Here is a 26,304-nt window from a genome sequence, read left to right on the forward strand (position 1 = left end):
ATGATGATGATGATGATGATGATGATTATTATTATTATTCGGGTCGCGCTCTACCTGCATATGCGTAAGATTTCTCAGTCTCATAGAAGGCAATTCAAGTGAGATTCGAATGCGGTATTTCTTCCTTCAAAGGCAATCGCGATGACCACTAATCTACCGAAGACTACGTAACGGACGGGGGACGAGTTTTTGTGTTTTCCTTGCACGCAATGCAATCATATGGTTATCGTATTATCGTATGACACTGTAACAGATATCGTAATTCATAGTAGAGAATTGTAAAGCATCTGCTTTCTGGTTTTGATTGGAATCAATGCCGTTAACAACAGTTATATCCACGATCGCACTTAACCGTATCATTGGGTCACGGAATGTGGACTGTGGACTTCGGACTACGGAGAAATCCCACTGAAATACTGTGAACATAAAGGAAGTCGGCTAAAAATCCTGCAAACAAAGTGTAGGCTACCCGTAGCCTCTTGTTCTCAAAGCATTGCTATTTTTTTACATGACTCATTATTATTCTAAGTATTATTATCTACCGCCCAAGGTCCTCATATGTAATAATTAACCAAACGCAACAGTCACCTTTCCCCTCTTTCCTGAAACGCATCAGTGATGTTACAACTCATGCAAGCAAATCAAATGAAATGAAATCTTCAGTGCTATTATCGTAGCTTTCACTTTCATCTATACGTCAGTTCAAATAAGCAATGTTTTTGTGACGAAATATCTGTTTTATTCCAGTACGATTACAGTTTTCATGATCTTTCTTTGAGACATGCATATCTTACCATCTCTTACACATGCTGTTTTTAGAACCTCTACGCAGCGCTCATGATCGACATGTCATCCTTAGCAGCGCACGCGTAGCTACAACCCGACTAACGACCATAGATCGTCTTTTTGATTTTGAACTACGCTTATCAAACATTAGCCTCCTTCGCAGCCGTCTTTCGGGGTGTGACGCAACGCTCCTCTAACCCTTCGGGGGAGCGTTGCGTGACATCCCGAAAGGCGGCTGCGAAAATGACCTTATATATTAGGATTGAGACTTTGTTTATAAACTGTTTATAAACTGCTTTCTAAACCCTAGGATTGACTACAAAAACCAATTTCAACAGCCTTTTAGAAAAATAAATAAGTGGTCGATAGACCACCTTTATAAAAAAAATGTTTCTTTCCCTACCCTTCTGCTTTTCTTCGAAAGCGATTGTCGAACGCACTTTAATAAGCCGAGATTACTACTAGTCATAAAGATGTATTATTTCTTATGTCTCAGGTTTTTGCATGAGTAATGAACTTTTGGTTGTACTTACTACTTTGTGAAGCATTTTTACTTTTTCCCTGCCTCACGGGAGTTGTGCTTGTCTTTCGATGTGGGACCCAGCGGCGCTTTGTCCATAGTCTCAATGCTCCTTGAGAGCCAATCATATTAGTGAGGAGAAAAAGTGCTATAAGACCACAACAGAACAGTATAGAAGTCTTCATGACAATGGCAACCTTGAATATCTAAACAAAAATGAAGAATACACTCAAAAAATCAAATGAAATTATGCCTCGAGTTTCACTGACTTTGTCTTCCTGACTCTACCGGAAGGACACGGAGTGGGAGTTCATTAAGCTACGTTAGACAGCCAGACCACAGTGCCATCATTTAACTTCGATACACAAGCAGGATAAGAAAACCCCGTGTTCAGCCAAGCAAGACAACAGTGCTACCCTTGGACGGTGTTTTTTACCTAAACCCTAACCCTAACCTCACCCTAATACTATGTGACACCACTAGACCCAGACATACAATGCTTAGTCTTACAAATAGAGGAGACACATAGCGTCCTTATAATCACACGAACAACAAAGGGCAAGCAAAAGAAAAAACCTCACTTGAGGAAGGTTAGCAGCAAGAAACTGCGGCGCTCACAGGCTTTAAAGGCTTCAAATCAACAACGCATCACCAAGGCTCTTATTGGAATAGTGTTTGGAATAGCAACCTATACTAATTATTATAGATTTTGGTCGTATGAATGGGATTCCTTTGCCAATGTAATTGGCCCGGAGAATCACATTCAGGAAAAGCCGAAAAAACCTCTGAATATCTGCCAGGTTTTACGCGACAAGTCTTCCACATACGTCAGTCCAAGCTTTATAGTTCATCAAAGTAGCTGATTTGCCTCATGCTTATCCGCAATGCAGGAAGTTTACTAAACTGCGTTTGTGTGCCCGTCAGAGACTTTAAGTACTAAAATATAGCAGTGGACATCTTCAATAACTACTGACATAAATTTGTTCCTGTAGTATTAGCGGGTTTTAGTTTCCGTAATTTCGAAAGTCCATAATAGAAATGTGCGATGAAAATGATAAAAATTTACTTGATGATCGCTTTGTAAGGTATGTTCTGCTCTTTTGTGTAATCGCATACATTCATTGTGTAATTTTAAGGTTACGTTCATAAACAAAACCAGAACACATTGAATACAGGTATGCAATACATACCTCGCTGGACGGGCCAGGCAGTGAATGTCAGCTTGTTCATTCAAAATGATTACAAAGGAAAATCGAATTTAAATACTTCTCTAAACTGGAACTAATTTTGAGGTATTTATACAAACCTACGCGTTTTTTACTCTCTTTCTGAGTGAAACGAATTTGTCGAAATTTCCTTTATTTTCCCCCGCCTATTTCCTGTAAAGTTGAAAATGCTAATTATTTTAAAGGTTTGTTATGAAATACCACTGTATTCTTAATTACTTTGTTGCTTATTTCGAAGAGAAAAAAAACTGACGATTGAAAGAAATTGTTTTGCTGTTGCCTAACTATTTTATAAACTTTGACAGCTGTTTAAATCAAGCTTTTGGAATATTCTCTAATCACGCTGACTGAAAAATCTAATCAATGTAATTTTTATGCCCGTGCGATAATACAACTGTTTTGGTACCAAAAGTTAAGAGGTATTTGTATTTTGCGAAACATAACATAACATTTTTCTCACGAGATATGAACCTGATGATTAAAAATTAAAAAAAGTCATTTTTGCACGCATGGCTGTTCCGTGGCTCTTTTGACGAAGATCACAGACAACTAATGAGAAAGTCACGAGCTTCAAGTGCTGATCAGATTAATTTCGAACGCTGAATTACACAGTCTTCTTAAAACTGAATTAACCGAACGAAGATTAAAGACACTGCCAAATAAAGATTTAAATTTGGTTCTACAGGACTGATGTGGGAAAAGGACAGAAAAGACCCCCCGTGTACACTTTCTATTAGCATCAGCATTTCCCCTCTCCTTAAAAATGAGTGGGCGGCAAATGGTTCTGCTACAAGCATTAAAATTGACCAACTGGGTTGCTTAACGAACGGTAAACACAAGCCTGATGAAATTGGCACTCTTTCTTGCCAAAAAACAACGAAGTTTCTTATGACAAGCAGAAGCATGCTGTTTTCAGTTTTCCATTTGTCGTTAGTAAAATGTGAGGTGCTCTCTTGGTCCTTTTAATGCTCTGCGTTTTGCTCCGATTGGCTCAGATATAACTGACATAAAAAACCTGTCAAAAGAGCTAATTCAGTATATTACTAGTCATGGTCCTTGTTATCAGTTAAGAAAATTTGTCTTAAACACTGTCTCAGAGAACGACACGAACGGTTTCATCAGAAGTATTCAACACACATTTTAATACCCAATTATCTTGGCATACTTATCGTTTAACTTAAAATATGGCCATAAAAGTCTTAATCGAACACCAAAAATTGCTTTGGAATTTGGTAATGGTCGTCATCTTTTGCTTAAAGTATCGAGCTATAAGGACGGCTTATGATAAACTCTTTATGGAAGGAGTCCACGAAAACAAGTACTCAACATTGTATATTTCTACATACCGTTATTTACGGATCGAATTTTCGGGAAGATGAGTTAGACTTACAAAAACTATATGATGGCCTTGCATAATTCACTGTTATATAAATTGGGGAAAAGGCACTTTGCGGAAAACTGAACCGGAAAACGTGTTTTAACCAAATAGGCCATGTCGCATGCAAATGTTAAAAATCGTTTGAGTTTCATGGGGCTGCATGAACACATGTCTACGATCCTAAAGCAGTAGCCAATAATAGTGCTGAAGTTAATAGTAGTTTAGGATAGAACTCATCCATACACGTATTTTCGGAGCTCAGGAGACTTATGAAGCAAATCTCTCTTTCACTTCTTGACTTTCAAAAGTGCATTATATCTTTACGTGCTAACGCTTCAGGCGATGGAAATTCTTTCAAGTGACAGCTTTATTTTCTTTTCAATTGACTCACCACGCAAAAATATTTTTCAAAAGCATAAAGGCACATGTCATATTTCTACTGAGTTGGCTTCGTTTCTTAGGCAGCGAGAAAGTCTACTCATGCATCACCAGCCGGGATGGCCTCATCTCATTTCAGTCTTCAGTTGCACAGTTTGCCCAAACCAAGGAACAAACTGAGCCTATAGCATTTTGTCATAACATTGGCATCTTCCGCTATCGTAATTACGAACTCCAAGGCAAATCTAAAATTGATGTTTGCTTTTTAGCGATTATTAAATTAAACTATATCTTGCACAGTTTTTGTCAGATTCATGTCCTTAGGGTTTTCGTAAAGTATTCACGAAAAGATGGCTTTTGGGTTGTCACACAGTGAGGCGTCTCGGTTCCTTCAACTTTTCGCTTTGCGATGTTAATCTGCGCACGATATTTAAAATCAGTAAGGCAAGATTGAAACCAAAATTTATCATAGTAGCTCTCCAAATTTTCGTGAAGAGTGCACGAAGCCAGATGAACATCGCTATCCTTCGAATTTCATCCTGATGTAGTTCAACTAACCATGTAAATCTCTAAAAGGTCACGATTTCAAAAGAACTTCACTTTCCCGCCAGCGAAGCAAAAGAGGAAATTTCTCAAATGAGCATCCTGTTTTAATATCATGAATTTTATTTATTTTGCCTTAGTTCAAAATTGATCAGTCTCTAAATGAATCCATCTCACCGGCAGGATCTCACAGGGGCCGCATGATGTCAGTGGATTGCACTGATCTTGCTGAGAGCCGAAATGCCCTTCACTCAATGAAAAACACGTCATACCTTTTAAAGGTAATGACCATAGACAAAGTTCATTTGCGCATTTCACTTAAAAAAAGGGTTCTTTAGCAAAGGACAGAAATGAACGAGAGTGGAACCCCAAACTACTATCCTAGTATCATAGCATTCTAAATGTTAAAAGCCGCATGGTTTTGGATTATTCATGAGTAGGAACCTTGTTATTTTAAGAAACAATATCAAAAGTCTGAGACATTTTTGCTTTAGTTCAAAATTGATCAGTCTCGAAATGAATCCATCTCACAGGGGCCGCATGATGTCGGTGGATTGCACTGATCTTGTTGAGAGGCGAAATGCCCTTTACTCAATGAAAAACACGTCATACCTTTTAAAAGTAATGACCATAGACAAAGTTCATTTGCGCATTTCACTAAAAAGAAAAAGGCTTCGTTTGCAAAGGTCAGAAATGAACGAGAGTGGAACCCCAAACTACTATCCTAGTATCATGGCATTCTAAATGGTAAAAGCTGCCATGGTTTTGGATTATTCAGCAGTAGGAACCTTGTTATTTTAAGAAACCATATTAAAAGTCTGAGACGTTTACATTGAATGAAAAGACGATCGGAAAATGAAGGTGAAGTTGATTGCAGTCTATTTTGGTAATGAAAAAAGTATTCATACACTTAATGAAAGAAGGACTAAGTTAAGATCATTGGTAACCACGCCCTCCTATAAAAATCTTTCATCTCACAAACGCGTTGCACTTAAATTAATGAAACAAACTTTTTAAATGAAAGTGCATCCTTGAATCAAGTACTCTGGACTTTTGTTTAGAGAAGTTTGTACTTTTCCCATTACAATACAGACTTTTTAAGCTTAGATCCATATTTAAAGGAACTATTTCCATTATGCATGCAAATTAATTGAGATAATATAAAAGACCGTGGACTCTATGTAGAAACACAGAATATAGTTTCACGTTATGGGAACAGGATTTCTGGGCAGAACTTCAAGGAATTCTGTACGCAGATGCCATTTTTGAGGTACGTTTATTCCTTCATACAAATCAGTTCACGTTTTCACTGCGAGTCCCGAAGGTTTCATCCTAGTTTTTCGCACATGATCAACAGCTAATAAAAAAGACTTTGGGCTTTCTTATCATGGCGAAAGGCAAGAAGTTTAAAATTGTCAAAACGAAAAGTATTATGCAAGGTGATTTTGAAAGTATTATTGCAAAAAAACCGTGACCTTTGGTGTATCACCTCTCGTATTTTTATTTAAATATTCCTTTTCGAAGATTTTGTTCAATGTTTACATACTCCAACCAAAGAGATAGCCCTAAAGCTGATTTTAATAACAGCCAACGGCACGAGCATTACCCCTTCTCCTCGGTCAATGCTTCTTTTTGAGGATTATTAAAACCTTAGCTAAACGCAACGGAGAAAAGTCCAAACTTATGATATTGTGAGATATTAAGGGCTCTTCGTAAGCAAGCACATTCAAAATTGTTTCGTTGTGAACGATTTTCAATGGTAGCAGTAAAAATAAAAAAACTTATCCGCGCTGTTAAAAATACATTTATTGAAAAGCTGCAGCTGTTTCTGAACTAGAAAGTTTAATCAATGAAGACTGGCTTATTTGATTAAAACGTTGTTACCTTGCCAAATTAAAAAAAAACAGGAAAGAGCAGGTGAAGCAATGATAGTTTAGGAGTCCGATTTACAAATTTTTCTGTGAATCATTACTTTCATTGTTGAATCAATATTTTAGAGTACTGTTGGATGCTACGATTTTGCCGGTAACTAAGTTTTTATTATTGCTCTACGAACAGGCCTTTTAATAAAGTACATTAATTAAAAAGCCAATTGAATCAAACCCCCCCCAGATAACTGAAGGTACAGGTGTAGGGCCTGTTCACAGGCTAAGTATTTATTTGTGGTAAGGCGGCATTCGTTAATTGGAATCTTTTCTTTTATATTATTTTTCGCTGCACGAGTCTCAACTAATCGGTAGTGGAGCTCGGGTTGCTTGTAAACTGGAAGTAATCCAATAGTTTGTAACATATCAAGCGTTCCTTTCGCTTTATTTGAAACTGCTTGGTTTATTAGAATTCCGTCCTTTGTTTTAAACCCTGAATCATGTCTTCCACCTTTGAGCCGGTGAAAATAGGGAGTTTGAGAAACCAGGACGGCTACAGCGACGAAAACGTTAACCGCTGCTTAAGCGTATTCCCTTTCGAGCCCTTCCCTTCCTCCATTCCGTATTAGTTGGGAATTTTAAGAAACGACGACTGCTACGACAACGGCAACGCTATAAAGCAGTAATATCATTGGTTAAAAGAGGCAAAATGATCGTGCTGCACGTGCTGCATGCATTTTCCGAACCAATCCATTTATAGGGATACTTCGCCCATTATGTACAACATAAATGAGATGGAATAGTCGCGAAATACTTTGTTAGGTCCATGACATTTTCATGATCTGGCCCCAGTTGTTCGAAGGGTGGATAGCGCTGTCCACTAAATTTATCCGGTGGAAAGCGTTATCATTCACCTTTTGAACAACCGAGGCCTGGACTAAAGGTCTTTACAATGTGAAATGATATGTTAATTGATTATCTTGAAAACATTTACCTACCATTAAACTCACCATTTCACTATCCTTTACTAGCGTTTCGTCTTCATGCAACGTACTTTACCGTTAAAATGTCAAATTTCAACGCTCGCACTGCTTAATTTACTAAATAGCTACCCAAAACAACTGAGGTTGCACTTGTAATCTAGTTTCTTTTTAAAGAGATGACGGCATTTCAATGTTACGAACATCATCGTTAGCTTCTGACAGACAATGGGCTTATCGACAGGGGTATTCGACCGAGCTCCTGCTTGTTCATGTTACGGAAACATGGAGAAAAGCTGTTGATTCGGGTCTCATAGGGGCTGTTGCCTTTGTTGCCTTTGTAGACTTTGTATAATTGGTGTATTTTAAATCGCCTTACCCCGCATCCGCAAAACAGCGAAGCCATGCTAATTTGTAAAACCCGAGCAAGGGGGCCACTTGCGCCAATTCTCATCGGCACTGATGCCATGGAGTGGGTTAACAAATCTCGCTAACTGGGTATAATAGTTGACGAAAAACTCTCCTGGGTGCCGCATATGTTGGATCTCAAGAAGACTTTCGTAAAGAAGCTAGACCTAATTAGGAGGTCGAGGTTTTTACTAAAGGATGTTCTTATTAACGTTTATTTCAAAGTCATATTGCCATCAGTAACTTACGGCCTTGTTCTGTGGGGGTCGTGCTTTAATGCTGATCTTTTTGATTCATTGGAACGATTGCACTGTAGAGCGGCAAGGATAATTTTTAACTTATCAAAGGATACGAGATCGTCGGACGTGTTAATACAAGGTGATTGGCATCCGTTGAGCTATTGTTATAAGCTAGTTCTGCATTTCATGATGAACTCCCACAAGTGCTATCAGGTAATATTGTGATGAAACGCCCTACAGGTTACTCTTTACGAGCATCAGACTCTCTAACGGTGCCTCGTTTCAACTCTATCTATGGCAAAAACTCTATCGCTCACAGAGGCCCTGTACTATGAAATATTTTAATTTCTAAGGACAAGAATTTTTCTAATACAAGTTATAATCATTTTATAATCTTATATTAGTATTTTATGTCTGTAATTATTTAAAGTATTTCTATTTGAAGTTGAATAGTATCGAACATAATGACGGATTGCAGCGTCGAACAAGTTTTGCTTGCCGCTCCACAAAGACAGCAACCTCTGCCACTCTTTTGAGCATAAGAATTTTTACAAGATCATTTTACTTCTACGTCCCAGGCATCCTAACAAATCGAAACTGACAAAAGAAAAGTAAGTCATGCATTTCAGCAATGAAACGATGTCACCTAACTGGTTGGCTTCAGAATTGTTCTGTTCCTCTTGCTGAATAGCCGAACCGTAAAAATGCCACTTCGGTCATTCTCCATTGTCTAAATCAGCCGACTCCATAAAGATAAAAGGTAATTTTAGCAGTTTCACTTGTTAAAATCACCCGGTAAACCACACGACGATCAGGCTAATGGTGATGTTTCTTGTTTTCGAAATGGTTAGGGTTAGCCTTTAAGGACTCAACATTTAACATTATTGAAGGAAGAAAGTTCATTTCCTTTTTCCTTGTCACTTTTTTGGCATTTAAATGTTGTTTGTTTTGTCTCATTTATTTCTCGTAAGTGAAAAACCCTTTCAATGCAAATTACCGTTGCATCTAAAAAGTTAAGAAAAGCACAATCTACCATGCAGGGCAAGTGGTTTAAGCTTTTATTATACCGTTAGATATTCATGTAGAAAGCGGCAAAAAGTGAGTCGTATCGTTACGGTAAAAAATGGATTAAGGGTTAGGTCACGCCAATACATCCAATCAGAATAAGGCGTAATCGATTGTTGACGACACACGAAAATTTGACTGACTGGAACATGATACAGTCGAATCTCCACTAACGGCCACCTTTCGCTCCACAGCGGCCATTTTTTTGTCCCGGCGTACGGTCCATACATTAGAGACCTTTAGCCACAGCTTTTTTCGGAATACCGCAAGCCGCATACCTCAAGATATCACGTGACTTTGGCCTTGCCAGCGCGTTTGACGTTTGTGGTTCACATTTTAACGGAAAGCATCTCCTCCAGCCGTAAGTGAAATACGGCAGGGTTTTTAGGCAAATTTAACTTATCGACCCCACGTTTAAAATATAAGAGACTTTAACATCTAAAATATAAGAGACTTTAACTAAAATATCAAATCCTGTTCGCTGTATTCGGGAATATTTCTTGTGGGTTAATTTTGTTTCTGGTTTCAAAAACTGGGTTTATTTTTTTTTAGAACAATGCTCATTTTAACATATATGGATATCTTTCTGTAATTAATTTTATGGAGTATATATCAAATAAACTAAAGAAATTATTTTAAGCTTATTATGATGAATTGTTGTCTCCGATGCTATCAAAGACAATAACGGAATTATTTATTACATGTGAACGATAATTTTTAGTGTTTGGAGCTAAGCACCCATTTTAAAACGGTTAATTTTTACTGCGAGTTAGGGTTAGTCTGCAGTCTGCAAGTGTTAAGGGATCAGGGCACGCATTGTAGTGATTGGAGTAATCACTTGTTGGCAGGGTTTAGTCTAAAACAACCGTTGTCTTGGTTTTTGTGTTAAGAATATTGGTTCATGGTTGGTGGAAGTAAAGCATTCCTTGACATGTAGGATAAAGGGGTTTGGTTTGTAAAGAAGCTGTGGTGCTGTGTCAGTGAGGAAGTGAAATAATTATAAAGAAAAGGGTTTATCAACTGAATTGATATGGTAAATTGACCACCGTAAAGAAATTTGAAAGCTGACGTTTCGAGTGTTAGCGTTTCGTCAGGGCAAAACCCCTTTTTGTCTTTCACAAGTAGGACAACTTTTCATAAACAATGAAAAAACAGTGCCGGGATATTCTTTAATACAAGATGTCTCTCAGATTTTCAATTAAATAGAGCAGTATACAACTGGAAAGTAACTACATTACCATTAAACATAACCGTAATTACTCATTTTGCAAAATGGCCTGTTTACAAGCTGAATGTGAAGGAAATTTCTTTGAAATAATCGAAAGTAAGATAAGTTGCTCTGGACAGGTTTAATGTTGTAGGAGAAATAAGACTTCTCCAAACTTGGTCACTACCCGAGCATAATGGTTTTCGATCTCAGTTATTTTTTCTAAAAGCATTTAGGGCTCTAACCCATTTTTCCATCAAGTCGATCTGTACTGTTCTGCAAATGATCCCCAAACTGTACCGTTAACCATATTGGACCGCAAATGATCCCCATATTGGACCGCAAATTATCCCGGAACCCAAATGATACGCATTTTGGACCGCAAATGATCCCGAAAAAAATTAAGGAATGGCATGGAGGGTGGAGTGGTCTGTACAGAGAATTAATGTGAAGAGCGCTTATTTTTATTGAAAATCAATTTAAATGGCTCACACAGGTTTCTGTCTCATTATAGTTTTCCAGAAAGACTGAATTTTGTTTCTTACCATGCTGTTCTAAATTTGCCATATTATTATCGGGAACAATCATTAAAAACTAACTTTGACGCAATTCTAACCTGAGTGTGACCAGGGCCCCTTTTCTCGAACCCTACGTGTTGTTCGAATATCCGGACTATTTGTTTTCGTTTCGTGGTTTTGCAGTTACTGGTCTTGCGTGACTGACACTCAAATACATTTTACATGCTCAATACAAAATGTCCCTGAATCTCCCCCTTTCCCCATAATGTCTTGTACAATCTTCATTCTCATGTCTTCTTCGAGAGCTTTTCCACAATTATAGAGCCTTCCATACGAGTTCAGTTCTGCCAATACATCTCGACATTTTGAACTATTTACAAGCGAAAGCGGGCGGGGCAGAGACACGGGGTGCTTACCATTTAGCCAAATAATCCGGATAGAATGATCGTTGCATAAAGGTAAGCGATTTTCCGAAGTTAATGACCAACCGGATGAGAATGGCGCTTACCATTTACTACAAAGCATTCCATCCCGCATATTTTACTCGATCTTGTGAGAAAGGGCCTGGAAACGGAAGGATTCTTGCAAATGGTAAGAGCATTTTGCGAATTCCGTGCGGAACGGAAAAAGAGGACTACCTCTGGAGGTTGTCCACAATTTCCGAAAAAAATTTCTGGAAAATTGCCTTTCCATTTGACCCCAAACCGAAATTTTTTGGCTAAATGGTAAGCACCCACGTAAATTCTCGCCCATTCCACAGCTCGCTGGTTTTCGTAGTACTTCTTGTTGTTTCCTGTGAAGAGTTTGCCATCGCTGTAAACCCATTTCCTTCGAGTTAGATCCTTGTTTCCTGAAAGGCGAAGTTGCTTGTCGGTTTTTTCTTTTAAGAAATGTTATCCTTGTTGAAAAATCATCTTCTAAATAACATTTTCTTTAGGTGGCCTTTCAATTCCTCTATTTTTCTATAGAAATCAATTTCATTTACGCATTTGCGTTGGTGTGACTCTGCCATACGTGCATGGCTCTGATGTCGTATTGCACATTTGTGAATAAATCACACATTTGACCAAGAGTGGTCTTAGGGTGAAAAATAAAATATCCATTTATAAATTATTTTGAGGAATTATCAGCAACTGCTTGCGTGGTCAAGTGGATATTTTAAGGAGTAGATAAAAGATCCAGTGGTAGGGAGTTGAAGATCAAGTTCTGGTAAGTATACAGAAAGGTCTTGATAAATGTGAAATGTCTGTGAGTAGTTTTGTGTAGAAGGCCGGGGTGGCATAAAGAGGGATAGATGTGTGAAGAAAGGGTAGGGTAGGATAGAGGTACTGGAGATGATCACCTGGAATGGTAGGTGAGTAGAAGGGAGGAAAAAATGTCTAGTTCTTTTTAAGATCCCCTAAAAAAAACAATCCCTGTGCTTCTAACCCCCCAAAAAGAAAAAATCCTTTTTTAAAAAGCTGATTAAAAAAAGCCAGCTATACAAATTCAAACCAAAAACAAAATTAAACCACACTATGTCCACACTCAATAATCAACGCTACGTGAACCGAAGTTTCAGTCGGTGAGAAAAGCATTGAGTAGTCGCTGATAACCGTACAGTAAGCGTGAAAATATCACAGAAAGAATCAACATATTGTAGCCTGAAAGAAAAACGGGTGTCATATGACACCCCTACCTCCCCTGGCCAGAACGGCCACCTCTCCACAACGGCCATTTTATTCTGTCCCCAATTCATGGTGGCCATTTTGGAGAGGTTCGACAGTATGTGATTTATTTGGTCGGTAGTACTCCATGTTTTCAACGAATTTTCAAACGAATGGTACGGGATAAGCCAGTCCGCCTCGACGCCGTAGCGTTGTTCGGTGTTCAGTTTAGAAGTGCTGCAATGCAAATTACGGGGCAAAATCTCTTTGGAGTTGTTCCGAGAATCTTTCGTCATTTGTCTTACATCAAGCATAGCTAAGACTTAAAAAAAAAAACCCATGATCTTTGCTCAATTGGAATATTAAGGTTTCAGTTAGGAAGAAAACACACAACAACAGAAGCCGCCGGATATCACAGAAAAAATTGTCTTACCCCAGAAAAGTGTCAACGTATCTTGGCCTCTACACTCGTCACAATAGTCAGTCGCAACAACATCTAGTAGATTGCAAGCCACACCAAGTTGCTCAGAGGGGTGTTTAAAAACAGCGGGTTGCCCCATATTAAAATATTTTGGTCTTTTAAATTTGGCATCTTTTGCGAGTCTTCACAATTACACCGGCAACGTTTCATCGCTGACTTTAACATAGCAATATATTACGCGCTAACGCCAAATAAATCACAGAGAACGCCATGATTGATGTGAAATTGGCTGAAACCGTAAATTAATTTGGTTTTAAAATTCTTGTAGTTAAGGCGATTCACTCTGAACGCCACTATAAACCAAAGAAATGAAGAGATGTTACCTCAGAAAGTGCTCTCTTCTGAAACAAGGCCCTACTTAATGCAGTGAGTTTTTTCCAACAAGAATCTTGCGATCTTCAGATGGTTATGTTCATTCCAGCTCTTCCTTAACAAAGCGACCAGTATTATTGGTTACTCAGTTGATAGTTGATTGAACTGAGCTAGCACTCACGTGCCCGATTTACCCCGAAAACTGCACGTGATTTCTTTTCAAAGCGGTGGCGTGAAAGAATATCGTTGTCCGTACGTGCGTAAGTAAATACCAGTTCTATTCTCGGAAATGAATAATTGGATCGCGTAAACGGAAAAACTTTCAATCACATTAACTTTTTCACTCTACGCAAACTATTCGTGCATTTAACTTAACCTGAACCTATTCTTCCTGGCTGCCTGTCACGTTTACACAATGCTAAGTTCATTGAAATAATACAGACAGGCGGTTATTGGTCAGTTCCGTTCTAGAGACTCACTTCGAGTGGCGATGACAAATGACGTACAGCATGAATGTTCCTTACAGCATTGATATTGACATATCATTTAATTTCACAAGATTTTTGGTGGCTGAAATCAAATTACAGAGGACGGCCAGGTTACAGAACACCCGTCCACTTAAATGCAACATTAAGTAGTTGCCACCGCGTTCCTGCAGTGCCAGATAGAATTTATATATTCAACGACTCCCACTGCAGTTAAATTTTGTCAAGAAGCGCCTGGCGTCACGATGACTCGTTCGTTTCAGTGATTACCGGCAGCTATCTAATTTGCATATGGTTTATGTTCATTATACCTCGTTTTTTAAACGTGACTTCAACGACATTGCCTCGTTCTAGCTTTTATTTTACGGTTCGGTTAACTACACTTTCTCGAAATAGCAGTTGTTTCCTGACCTCTTACCCATCACGAAAAACAACAGTGACGTGACGTTGTATTAAACTATTTTCAAACCCCAGCACGGTTTCCTCATTTAAATTCTGATAATAATCGATAACGTAAAAATTGCAAATTAGGTAATTAGAGATAGTTTCACTTTAGAAATTACTGTCGTCATTTGTCGCGGTGTTCTAAGCGTTATGAATAGGCTAAAATAAAAAGATTCGGGTAACCGTTCTCTTTGTTGTTATCATTATTCACTTTCATAAGTGACTCAAATAAAAGCATTTACAAAACTATTTTACTATAACAGATCATTTTCGTAGTCTTCAATTTTCGTCAAAGTCCAGGTTCATAGGGGTTGGAGATATCACCTAGATGAATAAAAACACTGATATGTTAACTGTCATAATGGTTTAACTACGATGCTTTTCACTGGATCTGTTGAGTTTACAGGGCAGCAAGTATGTGATTCACTTTGAGTATTCATTTTTTGTCATATTTGCCTGCTCACGCGTACGTACAGAAGGTAAATCATTCGTGCATGTCATTATCAGAAGCATGCATAAAATGATCAAACATACATGAAATGGTAAGACTTGCATGTTGAATGGTGCTTCTGAAAGTGATGTCTCAAAGCGAGACTCGAATATAGAATTGTTGAATCGCGGAGAACAAAGATGAAATTTTGGCGGGGATATTTAAGCAATAGAGCACGTTTTCCGTGTTTCCATAGCCTCATCTAGACACGAGGGGGAGTTGGGAGAATTCGAAACAGTTATGCAAACCCGAGACGCAGTCGAGGGTTTGCATAACTGTCGAGAATTTTCCCAACTTCCCCGAGTGTTTAGATGAGTCTATGGAAACACAGAAAAAAGTCCTCTATTGCCTTTATAAAATGTTTCTCAAAGATCATCCGACAAATGAAGGCAACAAATGAAGGAAAATTCTTGATTGAAACAGATTTCCTTGATACACGCTCTTTTTTCCTACCAGCCAATCAAAACGCGCGTCTGGCGGCATATAAGCCATCAAAATTTGTGTGATGTCACACCCGTGTTTTCATACTCTCATCTACAGCTATGAGAGTGCGCGTATTATCCTAATTATTTTATAAAACGCAATACTTGCGCAATTGCTGCTCACTTTCTTTAACCAATTCAAATTAGATGAAGAGAACATAAGCCAGCCATTCTTATGCGAAATTCTTGCCGATAGTATTACCGTAAATTTATATTAAAATGGCTCATTTACTTAATGAGATCTTACCATTATCGTACAAATCTGTCCAATATTCATCAACGTCATTTGCGTTGTTAAAGTCTTGGGATTGACTTTTTGGTCTGCTTTTCACTGAATCACTAGGGCTGTTTCCGATCTTAACATGTCCTGGTGGGGGTCTTGTTGGTCTCTTTCGTATCAACCGCCTTTGTAGCCATCTGAATCGCTGGCGAGTAGTTTGTCCTTCTGACAAAAGAACTACAATAACAAGCAATGATAGAATTCCGAGAACGGCTAGAATGTGTCTGCTTGTCGTAACCATGATACCGCTGATGCTACTTTACAATGTAACCTTGAATGAATCTGCGGATACAACAAACCGTTTTTTAGTATTTTAGTGCCAGACATTAGTCACGTAAATCGAAACTTGGCAAGGTACTTGAACAAGATACAAAGATCCTGGTTGCATAAAAGCTTCTACTAATAAAAAGTTGCAACAAGTGATCATGCTGGTCGTAATGTACTCAATAGTGTCGGTTAGATTATGAATTATATTACACCCTCCCCACACCAGGCCTGGTGCACGGTTGTATAACCTTTCAGCTAATAAGTCTTTCTAAATCTGTGCATTCCATTTTGTGGGGAATTTGAAATTTGAGTTCTCTGCGACAAAAACGTCACGAAAACAGCCTTCGTTTTAGTTCTTCTCTGTACGGAGAAAGTTTCCATTAAAGCGAGATCAATAAGTGGAACAACATTAAAAGTAGATTCCTTTTTTGGTTCCCCTACGATAATGAAGTCGGACATTTCCGCGGTTTTCATATAAAAGGTTAGGGTTAGGGTTACGGTTACGAGCCAAGTGGCCCATTAGGCCGGAGCGTATCCAGGTTTCTGTAGCATAAAGCGACTATAGGAGTATTTCTACTCCGCACTGGATGGGATGCTAGTCTAACGCAGGGCTACCACCATCATTGAATTCGCCGGTACCCATTTATACATCTGGATGGAGAGAGGCACCGTGAGAGTAAAAGCGACGTCAATAATAGACAAGACCAAAAACGGATATATGGGGAAACTGAACTCAGTTCAGAAGCTTTGTTACTTTAAAATTCAATCCGAATGACGTGCACTTGTTAAGAAGTACTTTGGACGTTTCTTGGGATAAACAAAGCCGAAACTAATAAAAAAGGAAAAGTTGAAGGTAGAAAATATCAGTACAGGCTGCCGGCGACACGAAGAGAGATGAGTTTGTCAGATTTCCGAGGGATTCTTTTTTAGCCTAGACAGCTGAGCCTTATCATGCAATGAAGGATATCATCAGATGTAGAACTTTCTTTTTCAAACTTGAGGGATAAAACATAACCTGTAAAAGAAGCTAAATTTATAAATGTAATCTTAGATAACTTTAGATTTATCTCATTAATCACAAAAAATTCAGCAAGTGCAAAATTGATATCTATCAGCTTTCGGTAACCATAGTTTCCTCATAAACCTGTGCCCACAGCTTTTTTTGGCCTTATTTTGAGGCGTTTTCAAATGCATGATTCTTCCTTGCAAGTTCATGGGTAAAAGAATTGTGATCAATTGAAATTATTACTTTGTATGTGATTTTGCATGTGATTACACTTATACAGACGAAAAAGGCGTCAGGCGATTTCATAAAGCAGAGAAACGGTTTTTGAACACACTTCTCAATATTCATAACTGAATTGTTGCTGATGCTACAAGTAAGAATAGAAATGATTGGTTACCTTGTTGGTTGGGTGGTTGGTTGGTTGCTTGTTTTACAAAAGAGTTGATGCTCCGTTTTCTCCTCTTAGTAGCTTGTGTGTAAGTTTTCTTCATTAGTCCAATTTATAACAACTTGGCCTCGTAGGCATGGAAGTGACGTACAAAAGATATCAGATACTAGAAGACCCGCATTTTAACCTCTTTTCTTTTTACTTTTGTATCATATTCACGCCTGTAATTCTTCCGCTTGGGAAGTCACTTGTCAATAACTTCAATTGCATTGATTCGGATGGTAGCTGTGCATTTGGGACGATCCACATCTCAATACAGACAAACGCGTTTCATGAGGAAATACTTATTACTGGACAAAGGATAGCAGAACTATATTCTCAACTCAGCAGGTGCGATCTTATTCCGAAACAATGAATGTCTGAAATGGCAGGAAGATCCACATTTAGGCAATAAAAATTTTTCAACCGCACAACCTTTATGCTGATCTTAGTTGTAACCTTAATACAAGAGATTCGTGCTCAAAACACTTTAGATGCGATTCAGGTGAAACGTTGAATCTTATCACTTTCTTAGCGAGAGGATAAAGTATAATTTAAGAGCAGTGAAAGTGACGCTATCGTCACAATATAGAATGTAATCCTTTAAATTATTCCCATCACAATGAATACAATATTACTTCCTTAAAGAACACAGACAAACGTGAGCAAGAAATGGGAGTGTTCATTATTGCTTGCCGCGATGATTAACTTCTTAATTCATTATAGAGAAAAAACAGAATAAGTCATAGAAGTGAACAAATACATTTTTCTTTCAAATGAAGTGAATACCAAATAGGGTGTTAAGACCTTATGACAAATAAAACTTAAATAAACATTTTAATGCCGAGATAATAATATTTCCTTGTTGAGGACATGATATTTGATTGCTAAATCTCATTTTCTCTGGGCTGTTGTGAAATACAACTCGTGCTAAGGGGAATACTGAGTATGTCCATATTAATAGCCGGATGAATGTATCAGCTGTGAGTGACACAAGCTCATTTGGAAAAAGAATCTCGATTATCCCTTAACACGTGGTGCACCTGCGACCTTCCATTGACTGGTTGGGATGCGTTACCACTGAGCTACAAAGAGTTGAGGCCATAAGATTACTCAGATCATGTAAAATTGCCCGGCCATGCTGCGAGGATTCAAATGCAAAACCGTGATGGAATATTCGGAATGATAGTGAAAGGTATCAGCGGCTAGTATTAGGCCTAATGAATGAGGGCGGAAAACGGTGAACTTATCAGTAAATAACAGGGGCACACAAGGAAAAACTATGAGCTCCTCCAGGCAGAAGTTAAACCTAATTTAGGACTGAGTTAGGATAGTTACAGCACACTGATAGCGGAATCGTCGGCCAACAAGGTTCAGCTAATGATGCTGTTCTACCCAGGTATACTCAGCATAACAAAGCCAGTGTTATTTCAAACAGATTTGCTTTAAATTAGGATTTAGAAAAATGTTGTGTTTGCAGAAGCCTAACTGTTGACATAAGCTCATAACATAGTCAATGATCACATCAGTGATATAGACCACGGAAGTTGCAGTTATCTTTGAGCGATGATCTCCTTTTTTCGAAAAAGTTGTCGTAGAATGGAGCAAAGGTTCCGAAGGATTTAGGATAAAATATTAAAAAATGTTACTTTTCAGTGAAATTGTCTTCGTACGTGCTTCAAACAGAGGTCGGATCGGTGGGGCATCACAACTGCACAGGCGCCATGCATATGATTCCGGGAAAACAACTTGAGAAGTTCAGGTTTGTCATGTACAGAGCTCCGGCAATACATTAAGGTGTCAACTTTAGTAGCCATTACTGAACCTTTAGGTTATAGATGGCAATCGCTAGCTGCAGGAACATTTACACTCACTTTATATTTTCTGATTTCAATTTTTGATAATTTTCATTGGCAATAGAACCTGAGTAGGCTATCCTCTGCTACCTTTCCTAATTTCAGAAAAAAAAAACAATATTTGAAAAGAAATCAAAGATTATTGATTCTGAAGAAATTTTTCTTTTCACTCGTTCAAAATGAGATTAATTTGCAGCTGTCAAGAGTTTGATTTATTTGATACATCAGTCTTAAACTTTCGTACTGCTTATAATCTGACAGTCTATTCCATATTTCAAATTTGAATGACAACGTTCACAGTTAGTCATCATCAGGGCAAAAATACAGTTGTTATGAGAGCAATGATTATTTTGCGAAAAAAAAAATCCAAGAGGTGTCTTTGAGGAATCCCTACGTCCTGGATTTTATTTCTTTTGAGTCGATCATTCCTAAAATTGGATAGTACTACGTGAAAGCCAAGTGTAGGGTATAGCACCTACATAATTAAAATCCACGCTTTTTTACCATTGAAAGTCCAGAACCACTCGTTTCCAAAGACCTCTACCTTGACTTCTGGGTAAGTCTTGCCTTACGTACGGTGAGGGTAGATCGACAACAACGTCGTTTACGCACAGAAGTGCTCCGTTTCCGGTGAAAGGGCAAAGAATTGACAGGATAGCGCAGTTTTAAACGCCGCACGCTTCCGTATGCGCAGTGGGAATGAAGTTACAGACGCCTTTTGATATGTTAATTAATATATAGAATTATATTAGCCTAAAAGCGGAGCTCCCGTGTTATATATTCTTACAATAAGTTAACGTGGCTGGAGCCTGCGATCAAATCGAAAACCAGTACCGGTCAACTCTTAAAAAATAACTGACCTCGATAGGCTTTAAACTTGAGCCGGCAATATGGTCACATGATACTGGTCAGTGGACACTTTGCTTTGACAGGTGTCAATTAAACATGACATGGATGTCCAATATCAAAGATATTTTCGCCAAAAAAAGAGAGTTGCACCACAGTTTCTCATTGGCATACTTACGGGCGGTCGTACGGTGACCAAAACCAAATTTTCTCGCACAGATGGATTACCATATTTTCTCACCCATGGTGCATGCGGCGGCTATTATTCATTAATGATTGGTTTCCATAATTATAATTCATATTTGTATAAGAAAAAGCAGGACTCTATGCCATTTCAATTCTTCTCAGATTGAACAGCTTTGGGGTCCTATTACCTATACTGATACACTAATAAATTGAATTATACAGTCTTCTGATCTCAAGTCGCGAACACTTTTCCCCCTTCATCAGAGATTGCCCTGATCCTTAACGCATTACAGTGATATAAATGTATAAAACACAAACCCTTGCATGTACAGTGACTAAGACTTTGTCCCATCATCAGCTCAGTTTATTTCTCCCTCCTTTAAAATATTTTAATATTTAGAACTTAAGGTGTTATGATAAAGGGTGTAAGCGGGTGGTAAGGGGGGGGGGGGGGGTGCGAGCAATGGTTAGAGCACTCAGGCCGTCACCAGTGTAGTCTGGGTGAGATCCCTGTACTCAACGTCATTTGTGCGTTTGTTTTGCTGGTTCTCTTCTTTTTACTGAACCTTTTTCTACCTGGTCTCCGGCTCTCCCATCTCGCCCGAAAACCAACGTTGAATTTGATCTGCATGAATTTCATGTGATAGGCCGGATTTGATTTACAGTCCCTCTAATTAGTAGATCGCTTGTGTTCAGCTAAATACGAGTGATACTCGTCATTAATGAGGTTGCAGCTTCACAGATTGGTAAAGGCGCCTGACTCGCTATTCGAGGTTCCCGGGATATTGCACTGATCTGACCATCGTATGGAGTATGTAGTCCACAATTCCACGATAGTCCAAAGCAAAGGTTAAATACTAGGGTTCGCTTGTGAAATAGCAAAGTATCTCCCTTCAGATAGGACGCGAAGGATTTGCTGTGTACGTATCATCATGGTTACAATTGAATTATTTTTTAACCACCATGCCTCTAAATTTCTGGTTTTTGGGTTGGTTAAATAAGGCCTTTTAGTTTTCTTTTACTATACACTCACCGGTACTCGAACTCAGACCCTCCAGATCTATAGTCTTGTGTTTTCATCACTGCATTACAACCGACGAACACGCTTAACCCTACGCATTTCTTTCCATTATTTACTTTTCTATAATAAGTCAGTTGATATCCATGATGATAACCAGAACTAATCCTAACCTAACCCTATCTAAGCTTAATTTTGGCCTCACAGTTTTAAAGTTTCAAAGTTTCTCCAATTCGTAAGTGCGTATTCAACCTCGATAAAATGAGGATCACCAATTAAAAACCGATTCAACCTGAGAACGGATTTTACCGGCAAGATGAACACTTAAATAAAATCGAAAACACTTCGCAACGCTGTTGATATTCATTTTATATACATGAAAAAATATAAGTCCTGTATACTCATTGGACTTTGACATGCAGCCAAGAACCGAGCGTAATACGAACTTCTTGGAAAATAGCCGCAATGCTTTTCTCGTTCTAGAAAAATTTTCAACAAAACATATAGCTTTTTCTGATTCCTGGGTCTAGGTTTTTCATATGGTGTTTCCCTTCGGTATACGATAAATGCAATTTGCAGAAATCAAACTCGCTCTCAGTTCTTGTTGCCATAACCTCAATGTGACGGTTTCAGGCAATGGGGTCTATTTTTCATACTTTGTTAAAAGTTAACTAATTTAATCATTTTATTGAACAAATTAACTGACCGAATCGATCTGAAACACACCAAACAAAATAAGCGGTCTAAAAGGACCGACATTATTTAAAAAAGGGGAATGGCATGTTCGACTGGCCACACATCTCGTTCAATCGAAGAAATAATTTGTGCTCATATACCTCAGCTGAGAAATCGTTAAGTTCAAGAAAATACAATTTAATTTATGTTTTCAACGTTTTACCCTTTTGAACGGGTCAATTTAACCCAGGAAACATGGCTAATCAAAACCTGTCAAATTCGTTAATTGAAGTAGAAAAACATGCATTGCCTTTCCTATTTAGGGAATAATTAGCATCATTATTAACCTCCTGTTTGCGTAATAAAGAGGAGACGTGCGGTAGAATTGTACTCAAACCTTCGAGGATTTCAAATATTTTCTAACATTATCCATTCCGCATTGGACGTTTAAATGGATACATTTATTAAGTTCACTATGTTTTTTAAAATGATTTAGATATTTACACCCTGTCACCTGCTACAGATTAAAAAATATTGTTAAGTTTAAGGTTCCACAATTTTCTTCAAATTGCCCCCCAGGCAGATTGTAAAATAGGTAATCGGAATTTTTTTGTAATTTTACGCGTCGGCACTATCTGTAGCAAATGAGCGTATGTTCGTAAATGAGGTGAGGTTTATGTTTAATTTTACATCGAATCCATTTCCGCTTGTCGAGGCAAGTCGTCGTTAAATAAAGATGCATCCTCTTTTTGTGCCAGCCATTTCTTTGAAAACCATAGCGCAAAGGTATCTCAGTCAAGTTATACGGTATGCACATATTGGTGATTTGTTAAAAAATACTTACGATTTTCGAAGTTTACTACGAAAAGGTAAGCACAACGGTTACATTGATTTGACTGGGAGACGATTTCTTTTTCCGAAAATTCACCTCTTTTCAGTATTTTCTAGTACTAGGTGAGTTTTAAAGTGACTGCAGTAGATTCATTTAACGATTTAACTTTTTTGTGCCGAATTTTGAACTTGACATATACACGTGTGGTTTGGTTACTTAGAAAATCTAGTTGAAGAAACACACTGATTTTGTGTCCACTGCAATGTTAACGAAAACCTGTATTCTTGTACTGTAAGGAACAAATTATGCTAAATCTTTGTTACATATAGAACATAAAAAAATATATTACAGTCTTTCTGCTTTTTAAAGCACTTCTAACTTGCGTAGTGAATCAGACAAATTTCAAGACGTTTTGCATTTGAGCACGCGACACAACCTTTCACTCGATATTACTTTCAACTAACCCTAACCCTAACCCTAACCCGAACTAATAGTTTAATGAACTCTGTAATAATGCTACTGAGACCAAAAGATATATTTCTCTATTTCCTGTTGTTTCATGTAATCCTATCAATTAAAATGAACATATTTTTTGGAAAATCATGATCAAAGTAAATTGAAGATCAAATCAATTTGTCTTAATGTCTGCGACAAGCTTAAGTGCTATAGTACTTCGAAGGAAAGCAAATTCATTAACAAGACGTAATACTAACAATGTCATGATCAGAACCTTCTTTTGGTGGATCAAAATAGAAGTCAAACTTTATGAAACAGTGTTCTACAGATAATTCAGTACTTATTTAGCTACAATAATCAGCATACAATTCATGTCCCCAGATATTTTTTGGAGAAAATTCTCCCCTATACACAAACATGGACGGAAACTAAGGAAATGAGGAAATTTGGGTTTTCGTTAATTAACGAGTTTTCTGCCATTCATGTTACTGAAATTTCAATGAAACACTCAAATGGCCTCTGCGTGATGGATTAACGCATGGGTCGGCATGGGTAGAATATTTCCACCCTTGCATGGAAGGAACATGGATTCTCCTTGTGAAAGTCCCTTACTTTTATACAGGCCGAAAACGTTCCTCTCCTCCCAAATAATATTTTTCAATGGCATGTTCATTGTAAATAAGTGGCAAGAAATCAAAAAAATATCTGGAAACCTGTCGTCTGGACATCAAGTGATATTGATGTTTAAGATTTCTTAAATCAGTTTATGACAAGATGAAGAGTCTAAATATAGTGCAAAAGATGATAAGTTAATTCTGCCTTTTTAAAGTTGCATTTCCATTGTTTTGTAACTACTCTTCACAGTTAAAGCCAGCACTGTACCTTCAGTTTGTCCATTTCTAATGGTTTCATTAAAAGGAAAATTCCCCATGAAAAATGTAACGACAGTCGATAATCCTAATCGGATAGAAACAAGTCGCGAGAGGGAAACAGGAAAACTCTCAACCTTCTCGCACACGTAGAACTACTACCTAAATTGAAAATAATAATAATAATGAAAAAATTGTAAACTGAACTTAGCTAAGCTACTAAACTGAATTCATACCTTTTAAAATAAATCTAAGGATTTTCTTCTCATGAACCCAACCGAAAGCAGACTGATAGGGACCTTTTGGTGTAAGTGGTTGAAAACCTGAACGTGACATGAAACAAAATTTCCGGGGCGTCACTATTTCCGCGTGCAACTGTTGAGTACCTGTACTTTTAAGCCCGGAAAATTTTCTCAGCTGAATTTTTACCTGCTGAGGAATGCATGCTCTTGATTGCTTTTTCCCCTGACAATTCTCAGTTGTCAGATTACGACAACGTTATTGCGAAAATGACGAATGACTGTTGAAACTGGGGAACCGTAGGCCTTAATGGACTTACAATGTTTCAATTTTATTCCGATGATAATAAGAAAGCGGATATAAAACTGAGATCTCATGACATTGTGACAAAACTGGCTCCCAAAAGAGTCGGCAGGTGATTCTTTTGATCATGCATGCTTATTTTCGTATTTTTTCCATTTAGAATGCCTGCCTATCAAATAGCAATTCTGTTGTTGGTGGCTCTTTTGACTTCATCTTTTGCTCGGCATCTGGAAAAGACAGAAGAGGATGAAACTGGTGAGCTCCCAAGCAAAGTCGAAAGAGAAGAAAAATCCTCTGAACCCATTATAAACACTGAGAATGACCACACGTTCATAAAAAATGAAGAATCAAATGCCAAACGACAGGATGACATTCCTGTTGAATGGGGGAGGTCACTTGTGTTTCTCAGTTTGCCACAAACCCTCGATACGTCTCAGGATGCTCGTCGCAGAGGCCTAGAATCTCCCGATTACCGTCTCAAACAAGGTCAAAAATCGGATGAACCGGCCAAGGAGGGTCAATTTAAACCGCCAGGATTATGGGGACGAGGATTGCCATACAAGAATGAAGAGGCCAAACAAGAAGATGAAAAAAAGCATAGAAGACTTCCAGGTCTTTGGGGGCGAGAAGTCATGCAAAGTCCACTAGGTTTCTGGGGTAGGGAGATAAGGCAACGTCCACCTGGATCATTGGGCAAGAATAGACGTCCCGGGTTATGGGGAAGGAGCTTAGGTAGAAAAACCCCCAGAAATCGGGAAAGGAGTCTCCAAAAAGTGCAACAAAACGAAGATGCTCAAGCCGATCTCAGTGACAAAGAGTGATTTATCACGGTTACTTATCAAATGAACTTCAAAAGGTTTGTTCAGCTCTAAAGAGAACTTTGAATTGTAAATTTAAATGCAACAATACTACAATCTGAATAAAGAACGAAAAAGAGGACTGAGACAAAAACGTAAAGTTGTTTCAGTAGTGCAATTATTATCGTCGTAAACATCTGCACGAACTTGATTATCCGGATGCTTTTGATCGGCGAGCACTACCCCATCATCCAGTATTTGAACAGAATCATTGATCGACGTAACCCCTCACCCACCGGAGTGAATCAGGTCTTGCTAATTCATGCTTAGAAGTCTGGTACAACAGCAATGACAAATTGCAACTATGAGAAACTGACCCCACAAACATATTTTGTCTTTCCAGTTTTCTCAAAAGATACCGGCGATTAATTTGCCTTTCAAGACACAAAACCTTGCTCGAACTTGATACAACCTTAGATGATTTTTTTGAAACCTACAATGTAAATCGGCGAAGGAATCCATCAATTCATGTTGTTTTTTAGACAAAACGTTTTAAAGAGAGAAACAATGACTACGTGATCAAAATCTTTAGATGAAGGAGAGTCGCGTGGTGTCTCGTGGAAGAAAATACGAAATTTTGTAAGTAGATAAAAAGATATCTGTCAACGAATATCTCCTATGTCATCGATGTGCACGTATACGTATTCGCGCTCCAAAAATACAATAAACTATTCATGAGCTCTTCCTTGTCAGTAAGGATACGGGGAACAATGTGATGGAATTGTCTCAATAA

The 26,304-nt window shown here is 38.1% G+C and overlaps 1 protein-coding gene and 1 long non-coding RNA gene across 3 annotated transcripts in view; one reads left to right on the forward strand and one right to left on the reverse strand.

Annotated features, from left to right (window-relative positions):
• The window catches only part of LOC138042498 (uncharacterized), a 33,603-nt gene extending 8,767 nt beyond the window's left edge, over positions 1-24,836 (reverse strand). The window contains exons 1-4 of one of the 2 annotated variants that reach the window (XR_011131008.1): positions 24,408-24,836; positions 15,701-16,015; positions 13,564-14,805; positions 1,320-1,512 (exon numbers count right to left, since the gene is read on the reverse strand). This is a non-coding gene — a long non-coding RNA (uncharacterized lncRNA). Of the gene's footprint in view, positions 1-1,319; positions 1,513-13,563; positions 14,806-15,700; positions 16,016-17,403; positions 17,863-24,407 lie in introns of those variants that run through there. The other variant, XR_011131009.1, reaches the window with a different exon arrangement.
• On the forward strand, positions 6,043-25,650 carry LOC138042488 (LWamide neuropeptides-like). Its single transcript, XM_068888397.1, has 2 exons — positions 6,043-6,101; positions 24,875-25,650. Exons 1-2 carry the CDS (start codon positions 6,088-6,090, stop codon positions 25,533-25,535), a joined length of 675 nt encoding a protein of 224 aa, XP_068744498.1. The 5' UTR covers positions 6,043-6,087; the 3' UTR covers positions 25,536-25,650.
• Positions 25,651-26,304: the final 654 nt, after the last annotated feature.

Source organism: Montipora capricornis, chromosome 1, assembly GCF_036669925.1.
Source record: "Montipora capricornis isolate CH-2021 chromosome 1, ASM3666992v2, whole genome shotgun sequence".
Classification (NCBI taxonomy): domain Eukaryota; kingdom Metazoa; phylum Cnidaria; class Anthozoa; order Scleractinia; family Acroporidae; genus Montipora; species Montipora capricornis.